The sequence below is a fragment of the Scylla paramamosain genome, chromosome 35 (genome assembly GCF_035594125.1).
Source record: "Scylla paramamosain isolate STU-SP2022 chromosome 35, ASM3559412v1, whole genome shotgun sequence".
NCBI lineage: Eukaryota > Metazoa > Arthropoda > Malacostraca > Decapoda > Portunidae > Scylla > Scylla paramamosain.
The window spans coordinates 2017218-2032500 of record NC_087185.1 but is presented as its reverse complement, the minus strand read 5'-3'; the positions used below and the strand labels follow the sequence as shown (position 1 = coordinate 2032500).

At 42.8% G+C, this 15283-nt stretch overlaps 1 protein-coding gene across 2 annotated transcripts in view; it reads left to right on the top strand.

Moving 5' to 3' along the window:
- The window catches only part of LOC135090541 (high-affinity choline transporter 1-like), a 33632-nt gene extending 19424 nt beyond the window's left edge, over positions 1 to 14208 (top strand). For both annotated transcript variants that reach the window (XM_063987364.1, XM_063987365.1), the window contains exons 5-10: positions 3038 to 3187; positions 3733 to 3862; positions 5593 to 5819; positions 6267 to 6370; positions 6909 to 7076; positions 8076 to 14208. In XM_063987364.1, coding sequence (XP_063843434.1) covers positions 3038 to 3187; positions 3733 to 3862; positions 5593 to 5819; positions 6267 to 6370; positions 6909 to 7076; positions 8076 to 8508 — 1212 coding nt within the window. In that variant the 3' untranslated portion in view covers positions 8509 to 14208. The remainder of the gene's footprint in view (positions 1 to 3037; positions 3188 to 3732; positions 3863 to 5592; positions 5820 to 6266; positions 6371 to 6908; positions 7077 to 8075) is intronic.
- The last annotated feature ends 1075 nt before the right edge of the window (positions 14209 to 15283 follow it).

Sequence of the window (15283 nt, the reverse complement as noted above, 5' to 3'; positions counted from 1 at the left end):
TAATGAAGGTAATTAGACGACGCGCACCTGGGCTGGAGGGCAAGGTGGTTCAGATAAGGTGTGTGACATTAGAAGCACTTAAAACACTTAGTAATGGTGGAATGAGTGTGCCATAATTAGGTTAAGTGTTGGTTTATGGGGAACAAAACGAATTACGGGCAAATAGATGAGGTATTTCAGTATATAAAAGGAAAAACACTAATGCAATACGACAAAAAGGCAACATTTATAACAATCATACGAATTACAATATAGAAAACGAGAAAGATAAGAGATATGAATGTTTTAGTGGTATTTCAGTGACTGTTTATCATTGTGGCCCTTCAGGAGTTAGAATCGTTAAAATTTCGTATCTGGAGACAGTTTTAAGACATTTTTTTTGTGGAAATCAACGTAAAAAATCAAAACTGTCACAAGTAAGATTCAAATTTTTGTAAAGCCTTTATGTGGAAATGTAATAAAACGAGGGAATAAAAGAATAGACGAGAAACGAAATGAAACAAAATACAATACATGGAGGAACGAAAGAGAAGTGCAAAACAATACATTTTTTTTTTGTAGTATGAAATATATCGTAAAGGTCATAAAAGCTGAAAAACAAGATAGATAGATAGATAGATAGATAGATAGAGAAATAGACAGATAGATAGATAGATAGATAGATAGATAGATAGATAGATAAGCAGAGAGAGAGAGAGAGAGAGAGAGAGAGAGAGAGAGAGAGAGAGAGAGAGAGAGAGAGAGAGAGAGAGAGAGAGAGAGAAAAGGGAAACGAGAATCAAGTGAACAAGAGGCAAAAGATAATAAATGGAGTAACAAGAGAAAAGTGCACTAAATATATCCGTTCAGAGTAAATAACAAAAATAAATGAATAAATAAATAAACAAATAAACAAATAAATAAATGAATTTCCCTCAATAATCATTAACTATTCCTAAAATCTGTAACACCAAGACTAGACCAAATAATTTCAAGCATCTGGTATCCAATAACACACTCCTGACAGAAAAAATGGGTAAAATTAGCTATTGAATTCTTTAACTGTCTATCTGTAATACGAAGGGAACATTAAACCAGGTACCTTGGTAGAAGAAAGATAAAAATTTCTATATAACTTGCTATCTATAACACGAGGACAACATTACACTAGATGATTTAGCAGAGAAAAGGTTAAAAATTTCATGTAATCTACTATCTGTAATACGAAAGCTACATTGCACTAGATACTTTAGCAGAGAAAAGGTTAAAAAATTTCATATAATCTAGTATCTGTAATTCGAAAGCTACATTGCACTAGATACTTTAGCAGAGAAAAGGTTAAAAAATTTCATATAATCTAATATCTAGAGTTCGAAAGCTACACTACACCAGGTACTCTTAAGATATACGCAACACATACTTCAGGGAGTGAGTCAAGGGGAGGCAGCAGGTACACAGGTAAGCCCAGCAGACACCAGCAGACGATCAATACTATTTTAAAAGAGCAGAAAAAAAGAAGCGAAAAAAAAAGTAATGAAAAAAAAAAAAGCTGCCAGGAAGTGAAGTGTTGAAGCGAATATGCTGATGACCTTTAACCTTTTGCATGTACAGCCGCGTGACCTGGCTGGGTGTGTTCTTTCTCCCCACCCGTCCCTCCTCTCTCTCTCTCTCTCTCTCTCTCTCTCTCTGACCCAGTTTTTTTATCTACATGGTCAATTTTCTCTCGTGTCCTGTTTAAAAGACGTAACTAGCCATGTAAATAAACTTTGAACTTATATACATACATGAAATAAAAGTAGTCTCTCTCTCTCTCTCTCTCTCTCTCTCTCTCTCTCTCTCTAGGTCCCAAGACTCTCCTGCATACAATATACCATGCAATATTTAGAAGACATGCGAAATTGTGTAAAAAATGAAGGGGATGATAAGGGTTGTCTCTCTCTCTCTCTCTCTCTCTCTCTCTCTCTCTCTCTCTCTCTCTGTGTGTGTGTGTGTGTGTGTGTGTGTTACCAATTTAACGTTTACTACAAAATAACTGAATAATTTGAAAAAAAAAAAATATTTCCATGCATTTTACTACCATTCCCTCATCTTAGCTGCGTAACTGTGCTAAGTGTACATTACGCACTTACCCACTTAAAGCCCAGAGTCTGTGGAGGTGCAGGAGGCCGCGGCGGGAGAGGTAAGTGTAAAGTGTTAAGTGTTAAGTAACCGCATGCGAAACTTCAGACATTAGTTGATGTTTTGTGTTAAGTTGTTCTGACATGTCCCGAGACGCTCCGACAAGCATGTTCTCTTAGTCCTCTTAATCTCCCTCTTGGTTTTGCAGGGAAGTGTTAGCTAAAGATGTGTGTGTGTGTGTGTGTGTGTGTGTGTGTGTGTGTGTGTGCAGAGCCAATAAAGCACTGTATACATTTCTCTCCAGTGTAGGTTTTTTTTTTTTTTACTATTCTTTCTCCCCCGGTGCTTCATTATCTCAGTTTAAAAGATTCACTTCACACAACGTTAGTCATTCTCAAGCAAAACATGACCGAGGATTCCCGTTAATCTTCAGACACTTCGCTGCATTAACGCTTCTAAAAATGTCTTAAGTGAAAGCATATCTTGACATTAAACAAAGATTCAAGACAAAAAATGCTTAACAGCCTATAAATACATTCAGTTCTAAGTGCCTTGTTAATTCTTTGACTAGTAATGACACTTAAAACTTCATTTGAGTAATTTAAGACAGTTTACGAAGCAGAAATAAAGTAAGAGACAGCGGAAGGTTAAAATTATTGGATTAGTCACTTCCTTAGCTGTCAATTACTGCCTTTCAAATTACGACCTAAACTTACAACAAATTCCCAATCATTCATAGCAGAGAAGTCAAAATCCTACATGCTTTAAGTCACGCAAGACACCGGAAGATTAACGTTATTGCATTAGTCACTTTCTTAGCTGTCAATTATACCCTTTAAGATTTACACTTCATCCATTCATAGCAGGAGAGTTAAGAATCCTACAAACTTTAAGACACCGTAGGATCTGTGAAGGACATTGCGCTCCATTGAATCCTCAGTGGCTGTGCATTCCCTTTGCCTGGAACCATCCTGCGGTGGGGGACGTGATCGGGACGGAGAAAGACTGGATCGGGGAGGTGGACAACTCAGATCTGGGTCTTTACTTCGACTACTGCCTCCTGTTGGTCTTCGGCGGCATCCCCTGGCAGGTTAGAACTTACTTTAGACTGGTTCGGTTCTCCCTTTCTCTCTCCCGTTCTTTTATTCCTGTGCCTGTTTTTTTTTTCTATTTTTTTTTTCAAGTTAGGCAGTGTGGTCCTGTTTTTCCAGCACTTTATAGTCTTCTTAAGGTTTCCAGAGGATGTTCTTGTGTCTTTCAGTCCTTTCCAGACTTCTGTAGCTTTCCAGTGGGTGATCTTGTGTTTTCCAGTGGTCTGCCAGAGTGTCTTGCCTTTCACTTTCCAGTTCATCTCAGTTCTTTACTACTAAGTATTCCAGGGGATGGCAGTATCTTCCAGTATGTCCAGTATACCTTTGATTCCATTCCTAGGCATTCCAGAGGGTGCATTTTGTCTTCCAGGTGTACTTCCAGTGTGTCTTTTCTTATCCTTTCCAGTCCATCATTCCAAAATCTTATGTCTGTCTTTACTTTTCCATTATAAGCATTCCAGAGGGTGCTTCTGTGTTTTCCAATAATTTCAAAGAGTGTTTCTGTGCTTTCCAGTCATTCCAGAGAGGTTTTTCTGCTTTCCAGGTGTATTTCCAGCGTGTTCTGTCCAGCAAGTCAGGACACAAGGCGCAGGTACTTTCCTACGTGGCTGCCTTCGGGTGCCTCATTATGGCAGTGCCCCCCGTCATCATTGGTGCCATTGCGAAGGTCACGGGTGAGTCAACAGTGCCACGTGTGAGCTTGGGTGCCTGGCAGGAGGGACGGGAGGAAAGGGAGGAACGGGAAGACTGTGGGTAGGGCTGAGTTAAAGAGAAGAGGGTAGACGGAAGGAATGGAGAGGAGGGGAGGGATTAGGAGGAAAGCAATAGTGGAGAGATGGGAGACAGACGAGAGAAAAAGGGAGGAGGGAAGGAATTAGTAAGAAAGGAGCAGTGGAGAGAAGGGAGGGAAACGGAAGAGAGGAGAGAAGAGAGAAGAGGAAAAGCATTCGAAAAAAAAAGGGACAAGGAAGGGAGGGAGATGGGAGAGAGGAGAGTAGAAGGAAGGTATTAGGAAGAAATGAATAATGGAGAGGAGGGAGGAAAGGAGGGAATGAAGGGGGTGTCACGTTTAGGGTCGGTGCTATATTAAGGAAGGTAGAGGGACGGGGGGAGGAGGGAGAGGAGGGGGAAGGAAAGAGAGATGGTGAAAGTTTTTGGTGACATGAGAGGTGTGAGTCTTCCTGATTAAATCTTTATTGTATTCTTGTCTTTTTTCACTATTTTTTTTTTGTTTGTCTCTCTCTTCCTTTTTTTTTTTTGTTGTCTTCATTGTTCCTTATGTTCTACTTCAAATTTATCTGCTGTTTTAATTATTTTCTATTTCGTGTAATTTATCTTTTTTTTTATTCCCTTTTTACTCATCACTTTGTTTTTTTTTTTGTATCCCTTTTCTCTTTTCTGTTGTTTATCTTAATTGTCTCTACCTCAATATTATCCACCATTTCAATTATCTCCTATTTCGTATAATTTGCGTAATTTCTCCTTTTCTATCTCGAACCTGTAATGACTTCTCACTTTCTTTACCAATTCTTTCGTTTACTCCTTTCATTCGCTTCTTTAACACTCCTTTCCCGTCACTCGCCACTCTCTCCTTACGTGTTTATTCCTTTACTTTACCCTCCTGTACTCACTTTCACTCTTGACAGTCACTCTTTCAATCCAACAACTTCACACACTCAGACCTCTACTAGTCTCTATTTTCTACTTTACTGTACTTTCACCTCACTCTATCATACACACTACCTCACAATACCTCTTCACTCTCTTTATGCTACCTGTACACTTCACACTATCTTCACACTTCATACTATAGCTACATTTTACTCTTCACCTCTACCATATCGCAGAAGTGGCTTGCGCGATCATGCCCCTCCACCTTATTCGATGTTCAGTCAGGTGGAGGGTGTCTGAGGATGTGCGTGCCAGGTGGTTGATCTCTGTCATCCTGTCTGTTATCTTGTCTTTGTCTTCTTTTCTTCCTTTCCTCATAATTCCTCGACATACTTAACCAAATTTAACTTAACCTAAGCTAACCTAATCTAACCTAAGTTAACCTAGCAAAACTTAATCTAACCTAACTGTACCCGACCTATCTTAACCTAACCTAACTTAACCTAACTTAATTTTCACACTCTCTCGACACACCTAACGTAACTTAACCTAATCTAAGCTAACCCAACCTTTACACTACTTCCACACAGCTAACCTAACCTAACCTAACTTACCCTAACTTAATTTTCACACTCTCTCGACACACCTAACGTAACTTAACCTAATCTAAGCTAACCCAACCTTTACACTACTTCCACACAGCTGACCTAACCTAACATTCACACTACCTCCAGCCAAACACCAAACCTAACCTGACAACCACACAACCTCTCCCTTCTCTTCTTCACCACAGACTGGAACCAAACAACGCTGGTCTGTGAGGCTGTTGAAACGTGCATCTCCAGTAACCACACCGCCATGATTCTGCCCTTGGTCATTCAGCACCTCACACCCCCCTTTGTCTCCTTCGTGGGTCTTGGCGCCATTTCCGCTGCCGTCATGAGCTCCGCAGACTCCTCAGTGCTCTCCGCGGCCTCCATGTTCTCCAGGAATATTTGGAAGCTAATTTTCAGACAGAATGTAAGTTATGAAAGTTAGGGTTTAATTTTTCTGTTCTGTACGTTTCTCTCTCTCTTTTTTTTTTTTTTTTTGTAAGCGTTCAACCTCTATGCTTTTTGATTCCTTTTTTTTTTTTCTAGTTTGCTTTTAGTTTTCTGCTCCTCAGGTTCAGTTTCTCTTGTTTTGTCATAATTTGCTGAATTAGTGACATATTCCGGTGTATTTCTTGCTTATCTAGTTTTTTTCTAACATATTCCGGTGTATTTCTTGCTTATCTAGTTTTCTTCTAGGAGATTTATAAGCATTCTTTAAATTCTATAAGGAGCATTTCAAATTTTTCCACATATTTTAGTATTTTCACCAAACGTATGCATATATTTAGCTTCTCTCTCTTTAAATTTCACGTATAAGTTGGCTGATCCTTTACCTAACAAACCTTCTCCCTCTCTCTCTCCTTCTCTGACGCAGGCGAGCGAGACTGAGGTGCTGTGGGTGATGAGGGTTGCCATCTTCTTCGTCGGGTTCCTGGCCACCACCCTTGCCCTCACCATTCCTTCCATCTACGGGCTGTGGTGAGTGTTAGATCCCACCCACTCACTATCAGTTTTTTCAAGCCAGTTTTATTTATGTATATATTTTTTCCAGCCTCTCACTCTCAATTCTTTCCTCTCACTCTTATTTTTCTTCCAGCCTCTCATTCTTCTCATTTTCTCAGTTCCCTTTCTCATTGGTTTTACGGAGTGTTTATTTGTATTCTCCATTCTCATTCTTCTCATTTTCCCAGTTCCCTTTCTCATTAGTTTTACGGAGTTTTCATTTATATTCTCCATTTGAGGTGTTATTCGTATTTTTCTGTGTCTTTATGATTTCTATCCTGTTTCGTTATCTATTTTTCTATTTGCTCACATCTTTCTGTCTTTATCTGTTCCTTCCTCTCTATTTTCAACGATTTTGACAAGCATTTCCATCCATTACTGATTTTTTTTCCACGTAAAATTTCCAAAACACACAAAAACGGTTCAAAACACCAGACAAGATCAAGAACAAGATTAAACACACGTGAAAATAACCAAGACTAACATCAGGCATCATTTCTTCTCGCACACACAGGTACCTCTCGTCGGATTTGGTCTACGTGATTCTGTTCCCGCAGCTCCTGATGGTGGTGCATTTCAAGAACCACTGCAACCTATACGGCTCTCTGGGGGCCTACATTCTGGGGCTCTTCATTCGAATCCTCGGAGGGGAGTCTATCATTGGCATTCCAGCGATCATCAAGTAAGTTCTACTTGTGGGTTGGGGAGGACAATTAAGTCAGGGCTTAGTGGAGCATAAGTGGTTGGGTTTGAAGTGGAGTAAGAGGGAGGGTGAGAGAATAAATACAATAGGAAATGTATTATTGGGATTACGAGTACAGTTACAAGTAAAATAAATTTCATGGGTTTAGGAGGTCAAATAAGTCAAATTTCACAGGATTAGGAGGGCAAGAGAATGGGTTTGGAGAGACGATGAAGAAACAGGCAGAATTCTCAGAGGAAAATTAATCATTGACATTCCAGCATTAAGTCAGATTTCGTGGCTTAGGACAAGTGCGTGGGTTTGAACTGAGTAAAAAGGAGGGTGAAGGGACAAGAGGGTACAAGGAGCGTAAGAATGAAGAGCGTGGGTGACAGAGTGAGAGTGAGAGGTTCAAGGGTCAGGGTCGTGAAAGGGGTATCTTGAGGACCCTGGTGGTGAGACAAAGAACGAGGTGAAAGTAGCTAAAAAAGATCACAGGGGAGAATAGAGTTAAGGTACTAGAGAGGGAAGATAAGAGAGGGGAGATTGAGTTAAGACAGTGTGGAAATAATAGGTTGGGTTGAGAGGGATGGCAAGATTTGAATGTTTGTTGGGTGGTGTGTGTGTGTGTGTGTGTTTGTCTCGAGGGACCAATGGGAATAATGGAGATTGTGGGGTGTGGTATGGTTTGATTTACGGTCTTATGTATGTTTCTGTGTCCTCTCTCCTTCCCTTCTTTCTTCCTTTTCTTTCTTCTTTTTTCCTTTTTTCCTTTTTTCTTTTTTTCTGTCTTTCTTTCTTGTTCTTCCTTCTCACGCCTCCTTTACTCTTTTTCTTTCTTCCTTCCTTCCTTTCTTTTTTATCTTCCATCTCACGTCCCTTTGCCCTTCTCCCTTCCTTCCTCCCTTCTTCCATCTCACGCTTCTATCCAACTCCTTTTCTTTCCTCTATCTATCTTTATATCCTTCTTTCCTTCCTCTCCTTGCGTCCCATCCCCAGGTACCCTTGGTATGACGAGGATACAGGGACTCAGCTGTTCCCCTTCCGCACCCTGGCCATGGTCCTCTCCGGCCTGTTCTTGCTCTTCGCTTCCATGCTGTCCAAGTGGGTGTTTGAGACAGGCCGCCTCCCACCCAAATACGACGTGCTGCGCTGCGTCGTCAACATCCCCGACGACGTGCAGCAGGTTGGCGACCCGCAGGAGGGAGAGATGACCATGATGGCTTGTCACACCGTGGTTAAGTACAACGCCACAGGGGAGATGAATGGGCGTATCAACCCAGCTCTTACACTTGGATCAGATAGTGATGAGGATATTCCAGCTCCCACTACCACCACTGCCGACGGGAAGGTGAAGAAGCGTCTAGTTGGGGAGATTATTTCACCCCCCGCTATCACCTCCCCGAAGAAACACGACCAGACGAAACTGTGAAACAAGTAAACAAGCCGGAGTTGATCTCAGCACTCCGGCTCTCTGACGCTCCCCTGAGACGACCCCCGCACGCCCCTTGTCCCCGAGGTCACTCTATTGATCCCTGACCTTCCAGGATCTCAACTAGTCTTCTGAACTGCTCTACAAGACTCCCCGGGGTTCAGGAGTCACGGTGTCTGGGGGGCTTAGCGCAGAGTCGCGTCTCAGCCCCTCGAGGATCCCAGGAGTCCCACTTGAGCTGTAGGTCTTGTAGTGATGTCAGACTCAAGCGTGGTAGTCAGCTTGTCAAGGGGGAAGGACAGGTGACGCACGATCCTATCTAAACTATTCTCCAGTCTTGTCTGTATACATGTGCGGTTCCTTGCGTTGTGTCTCCTTTGTTTTTCAGGAGATTCTTTTTTCCATCCTTTACCTCATCGCCTTTCCCTCCCCCTTTAGAATTTTCAATTATGCGATGTAAGTGTGTGCCTAGTACTACTACGTGCCCGTCGGTTATTTTTGTAGACAGATATGTAGGTGTTTTCTAGTGAGAATTTGTGGTGTTGCCGACCGCTTGGTGACTGTCCTGGTCTCTAGAGCATCGCATAGCAGAGGAGAAAGAGAAAGAGACAGACAGAGAGAGAGGCCTACCGCGTTGCTCCCCTCCGGCCGCGGGAACACCTCAGTCTAGCCAGGTTGCTTTGACTGGCGTCGTGTGGCGGTGCTCCCTCAAGGCACATGTGTTTTGCTCAGCCGCCGCTTGCTGGAGTCGCCGCGAGGGTCGAGGAGTGAGTGAAATACACCCACTACAGCACATCGATTTGTGAACAGCTCTCCGGAAGGACTTAGCAGCGAATACGTGGAACAACAACGATGCTGACACGCGGCTTCACTGACACCGCAGGACAAACTGAAGGTCAAGCAAAGAGGACTCGTCACTTCCCCTCGCTCAGGTAAGGTCCTGTTCACGTGCCAATTGTGGACCTTGTATCGCCAGGACCAGTAGCCGCCGCCCCTCGCCAGCTGAGAGGGACGCACTATTAATCACCTTGTGTATAATAAACTGAAGTAACAGCGAAGCACAGCTTAGTGACCACCACTGACCACCAGTGACCGCCAGTGACTCACGCCTCGACCCGCGCGGCGACGACCAGGAGATGGAGAGGCGGACCAAAGGGGAGGAAAGTGGAGATGATTACGTGGTATATCACTGCGTAGGATGGATCAAACCCTTCAGTACTCCTGTTTTGTTAATGGTGAGCCGTGGCGAGTGGCAGCCTGAAGCGTAGAGCGTAGGATCACCAGCAATAATATAAAATAGTGGAAAAACCATAAAAAATAGCTGTTAGAGACGAGACTCCCATCTGCCCGCGTATCCCTTGGCTGACTTCAGCGCTCGTGTCTCCGCGGGCGCTGAGTCGCTCCTGGATGTCAGCGGGTGTTTCTTTACTCAGTGTTTTCTTGATGTCAGCGTGAGTGGTGAGTGGTGAGTCGGTGTCGTGCGTCGTGTGGTGCCCTTGTTCTGTTCCCTGGCGCCCGGGAAGCATCACCGGGCGTCGCCAGATCCCCCAAGGCACTGTTTTGTTGTGCTGCTCGGCGCCACATTCCCGCAGCACCTGACGCCACTCCCAGTGTTTCCACGGCCTTTGTTTCCCGGGTAAGTCACGTCACTTGAACATTTATTTCCGTGTATTTTTTTTTATGCTTTGTTTTATGTGGGGTGTAAATTGTGCGTGGGATGATTTACCACGAGTCTTACATTGGCGCTGTGTTCCCGCCTCGCCGGGGATGCTGGGAAGTTATGTGTAATTCTTAGCTGTTTCCTGATCGCTGTTAATGTTGTTGTTGTTGTTGTTCTCGAGTGTTGGGGGAGAGAAGTGCACACCCGCGGCTGTTCTGGCGTGCACACACCCAATGAATCATACCTACATGTGCGTGTACGTGTATATGTACGTGTGTGTGTTTGTATGTGTGTGTACATTCTCTCACGCGTGCCACTGTGTATATGGTGTGTTGTTACGCCCACAGGGAGATGCAGCCCCGCCAATCCCCGCCAGTTCCCAGCCAGCCTCCCTTCAGTCACCCACTACCACCACCCCGTCCCTTCCAACCTGCTCTCCCGTATATTTTTTTTTTTACCTTCCCCAGGGACTTCCCACGCTGTTCTACCCCCACATACCCTCTTTCCCAGGCTTCTCACGTCCTCTCACGCCCTTCACGCCCCTCATACATCCCCAAAGGGCGTCCTGATTCCCTGAGACTTTTACAGGTCCTTTTTCACTCACCCCTCCCTCGTTACCTGTCATTCCATCACCTCCCGCCCCTCCTTCAAGCGCTGCCCATGAGTAACGCCTGGCAGAGCAGCGAAGGGCGTCTTTCTCACTCGCTCTCTCTCTCTCTCTCTCACTCCTGTGGGTGATGGTATGTTCTTCCTGTCTCGCTTTCTCAGTTATTTACAAGTTTTCTGAATTTTGAAGAGCATGTGTTGGTCTGACATTTCTCATCTTACTTCTTGTCCTCGTTCTCCTCCTCCTCCTCCACGTACGTACCTCATAACCCTCCTCTTATTGACTTACAGATGAGTTCCGATTCTTTTACATTACGAAACTTGCTTATTTTCTCTCCTTACACTTAAAGAACACGGATTAAAGTCTATGCTCTCGTTTTCTGTTTACTTCATTGCCCCGTTTTTTGTTTGAATCGGGGTTGGTGGCTGGTGGAGGCGGGGTTGGTAGAAAAGACGAGGGGCACTCCGATTTTTATGGTTGTGATATATTTACCGCGAGTTCGAGACGGCTAACTCCACACTGGTCGATGCGCTTCAGAATTCAAACGTCGGTGCGTGTAGAGAATTTAGACGTCGGTGGGTGTAGAGAGAGAGATAGAGAGAGAGAGAGAAAGAGAGAGAGAGAGAGAGAGAGACTTGAGTGTGCTGAGTGTGCGAGTGTCCTTTCAATTGAGTTGTTTTGTTGATTCTTGCCTCCGCGTGACTGTCCAGGGCTCGTATTTTCAAACACTTCAGCGTCTCACCATCACTACTTTTACTGTGGCCTGGGAGATTGTATTGAAGTTTTCTGGAGCGTTTTCGTGGTTCTACTAGTAGTTTAACAAGTATTTGGTATCCTCAGTAGCAGAAACATCCTTAAAAACGCGGCTAATTCTCTCTGTGGCCTTTGAAAATAATCCTTGATTTACCACTCTTACTTTCAACGTGCTGTAGAAGTTATTGGGGTTTTCAGGAGTGTTTTCGTTGTTCTACTGGTAGTTTGACAAGTATTCAGCATCACCAGTGACAAAAACAGCCTTGAAAATGCAACCAATTCTCTATGTGGCCTTTGAAAGTAATTCTGGCGAAAGAACAAAGGTTTTCTGAATACTGCCGCTGGTTTTCTCCCGGCGGCCATCAAGCTCTGACGTCAGGGAAGAGCTCGTCTCTGATTGGCTCTTTGTTCCCCGTCGCGGTGCATCACTCAGCTGGCCGGACACGACGCGAGCAGCTTGACATGGTTCTATTGGTTCCTTTCCCTCAAGTACCTTAGTGAAAAATAGCGTTACGAAGGGCAGTGTTTGTAAATGTTTCACTCTCATCCCGGAATCTTTTTATAAACTGGTTGTAGTGGTTATTAGTGTTTTTCAGGGTGTTTTGGTGATTCTAGTGATGGTTTAACAAGGATTATACATCATTAACGAGCATAACACCCATGAGAACTCGGCTAATCATCTCTACTGCCTTTGAAAATAGTCCTAATGAGAGTTTATTTAAGAACATGAGCCTAAATCTGACTATAATACATTGCTGATTTTCTTTCCTGATTCAAGTACGTGCAGGACGAGGGTTTAAGAAAGGACACGAAGAAAGAGGGAACGCTTCAAGATCAGGATCAAGAGCAGCTAACCTTTCCCTTTTAATTTTTCCACGCTGCATCTGAACCACATTCCGAGCGACCCCAGTTTTTATTAAGAGTACATAGGTGTTTTGTAGATGCTTGTAGTGTTGTGTGTAGGAGTCTGTACATAGATGTTGTGATGAAGGGAAAGAGAAAGAAAATGTGCGTGCGGTGCCGAGGACGTCATTTAGATGATTATAATGGATACGTATATATTTTTTCTTTAAATAATGTACGTACGTAACTGTAAGTCTCGGTGTTATCTAGTGCGTAAAGAAAATATTTTTGTTGACCACCTAGTTACCATTAATCAGTTGGCGAGTCTTATATAATTACTCAAATCTTGATGAATGAGTTTGTGTTTTGTTGATATGAGGGTGCGTGAGGGTGGGACAGGTTACGGTCCAGTCAGGATGGGGGGGAGGGAAGGTTTAGGGTCAAAGGTCAGTGCAGGTCACGTGGGGGACTGAGGTGACATGGAGCAGGTTAAGTGATGAAGCACCTGGTGGGAATGTTAAACAATATGGCGTACAGGTCAGATTCCCAGGACAATTAGTGATACCTGGTTATGTTTTAATGGGTTCCTGGCCTCGTTAGCGCACCTGTACTGGGAGAATCATCGGAATCATCAGGTGTCAACATATCAATCAAGGTTACTCGGGAAAAAATGGGAAACATGATACGAAAAGACACCAAATTAGCTCGTTTACTGTTGAAGAATCATTAGAATCATTAAGTGCGGCGGATATTAACATATCATTCAAGGTTACTTAGAAAAAAAATAAAAGGAAAATACAATACAAAAGACAACCAATTAACTACTAGAGTAAGTAAGGGTTTACTCATAAGGGCGTGGCTGCGAGTGACTCTTGTTGGTACCGCGCCCTTAGCCACCCTTCAGAATAGTATTACATTAGGAAAGGCTTTCTCCTGTTATCATTAGTGCTGTTTCCCGCCTATTGTTTCCCGAGGGAGCGTTCGTCCTCCTTCGTAAATTGTTCGGACTTGTTTTTATCACACTTGTTGTCATTCCTAAGGTTATTCGAGTATTTGTTATCTTAATATCGTGGGTGATGTGTTTATTTTTATTTATGTAACTCTTTCTTAGCATTTGTTATGTCTATTTCTACTGATATATATATTTTTTTCATTTACGTCAAGTTATTCCGGAGTTTTTTTTTTGTTCTATTGAGGACGATTTTTAAAATTTTTTTTTCATTTACGTAACTTTATCCAAGCATTTGTTATTTGTATTGCTACTACGAGTGCTTTTGTTTTCATTCACGTCATGTTTCCTTCCAGCATTTGTTCTCTCTATTTCTACTGAGAATTATTATTATTATTTTTTTTTCAGTCGCGTAACTTTATCCCAGCATTTACTATTTGTATTTCTACTGCGTTTTTTTTTTCTTTCTTTTTAATTCACATAATTTTTCCAAGTATCTGTTCTCTTTACTTCTACTGTAAGTGATTTGTTTTTTACTCACGAGTCACTTCTCCAGCCCACTTATACCACTGTCCCTCAAGGAGTAATTAATTTCTTATCATGCTTGTCATCCCAACGTTATCCAGGTATTTGTTATATTTCTACCGCTATCTGTCTGTTGTTCATTCACGTTTCCCCAGCCCACGTCGTCGCTGTTCTTCAAAGAGTAAAGAAAGAGATTATAATTATAGCATACGTATTGTTGAATTTTGTCAATATCATTTATATAACAAAAGCAATATTATACATGCACATATATGTATGATGAGCAAAGAAGGATATTAAAAAAAGACTAAGTAAATATTGTTCGGTGTCTACGTGCATATATATATACATATATATATATTTTATGTGGAGTCTAATTCTATAACCTGCAGGAAATAGTATGTTTTTTGTTGGTGTTTGTGGTAATAGTCTGTCCAGATTATTGTTACGTGGTGTGTGTGTGTGTGTGTGTGTGTGTGTGTGTGTGTGTGTGTGTGTGTGGAAGACTCTTGACTCCAACCTCCACCTCCAACTCTCCTTCACGTGGGATCGAAGGAGGATCTGTTTCGCCAAGGACTCCTCATCCCACGATCCTTGAGAGACAGGACAGGACTTTAGCTGAGACTGCCCGAGGGAAGCCTGAGTGAGAGGGGGGGAGTGAGGAGCGAAGGGAGTGAGCGTGACAAGAGAAGTGAGGCGTGAGTTAATGGGAGTGAAGGTCAAGCCTGCAAAACTGCCTTCACTGTTTCACATTTCACTCATATTTTCATCCTTCTTCTGTTCCCTTCCTTTCTCACGTTTCCCAGTTACCTAAGGCGCCCATGCTCTGCCTATCACAACGTGTTACAAGTAGTGATCCAGCGCTACCTCTCACTCTCACCCTCTCCTCAAAATTAATTCATTATCTATTGCCTGTGAGTGTCTGAACCTGTAACAACCTGGTGCAAGACACTAACAACTAGTACTGGCCTAATTGCTCTCTGAAGGCACCAGACACTAGGGTAACGAGTACTTGGGAATCCTTGGTGCTCTTGAGATTACCTGGTACATGAGTTAACTACCTGGTACTGGTCTAATTGCAATCTGAAGACACCAGCACTAAGGCAATAAGTATTTGGAAATCCCTGTTTTTTTTTGGGTGTTAAGATCACCTCGTACAAGATGTCTGCTGTAATCTGAAGGCTTCTTGTAACTAGGATAACAAGTGTCTGGAAATGCCTGTGTTTATGACTAGGATTTGGAAGTACCTGTTCTTGGTGTTCTTAATATTACCAGGTGTAAGAAGCCTCTTTGTGACCAGGAATAGAAACCATTTCTTCTTGGCGTTCTTGTTTTCAATGTTACACCTGGTTAGGGTTCCAAGATTACAGGCGACAACTGCACAGGTAATGAGGGTCTGAGCTGCTAAAGAGAGCAAGTCAAGTGGCAAAGGTCTTAG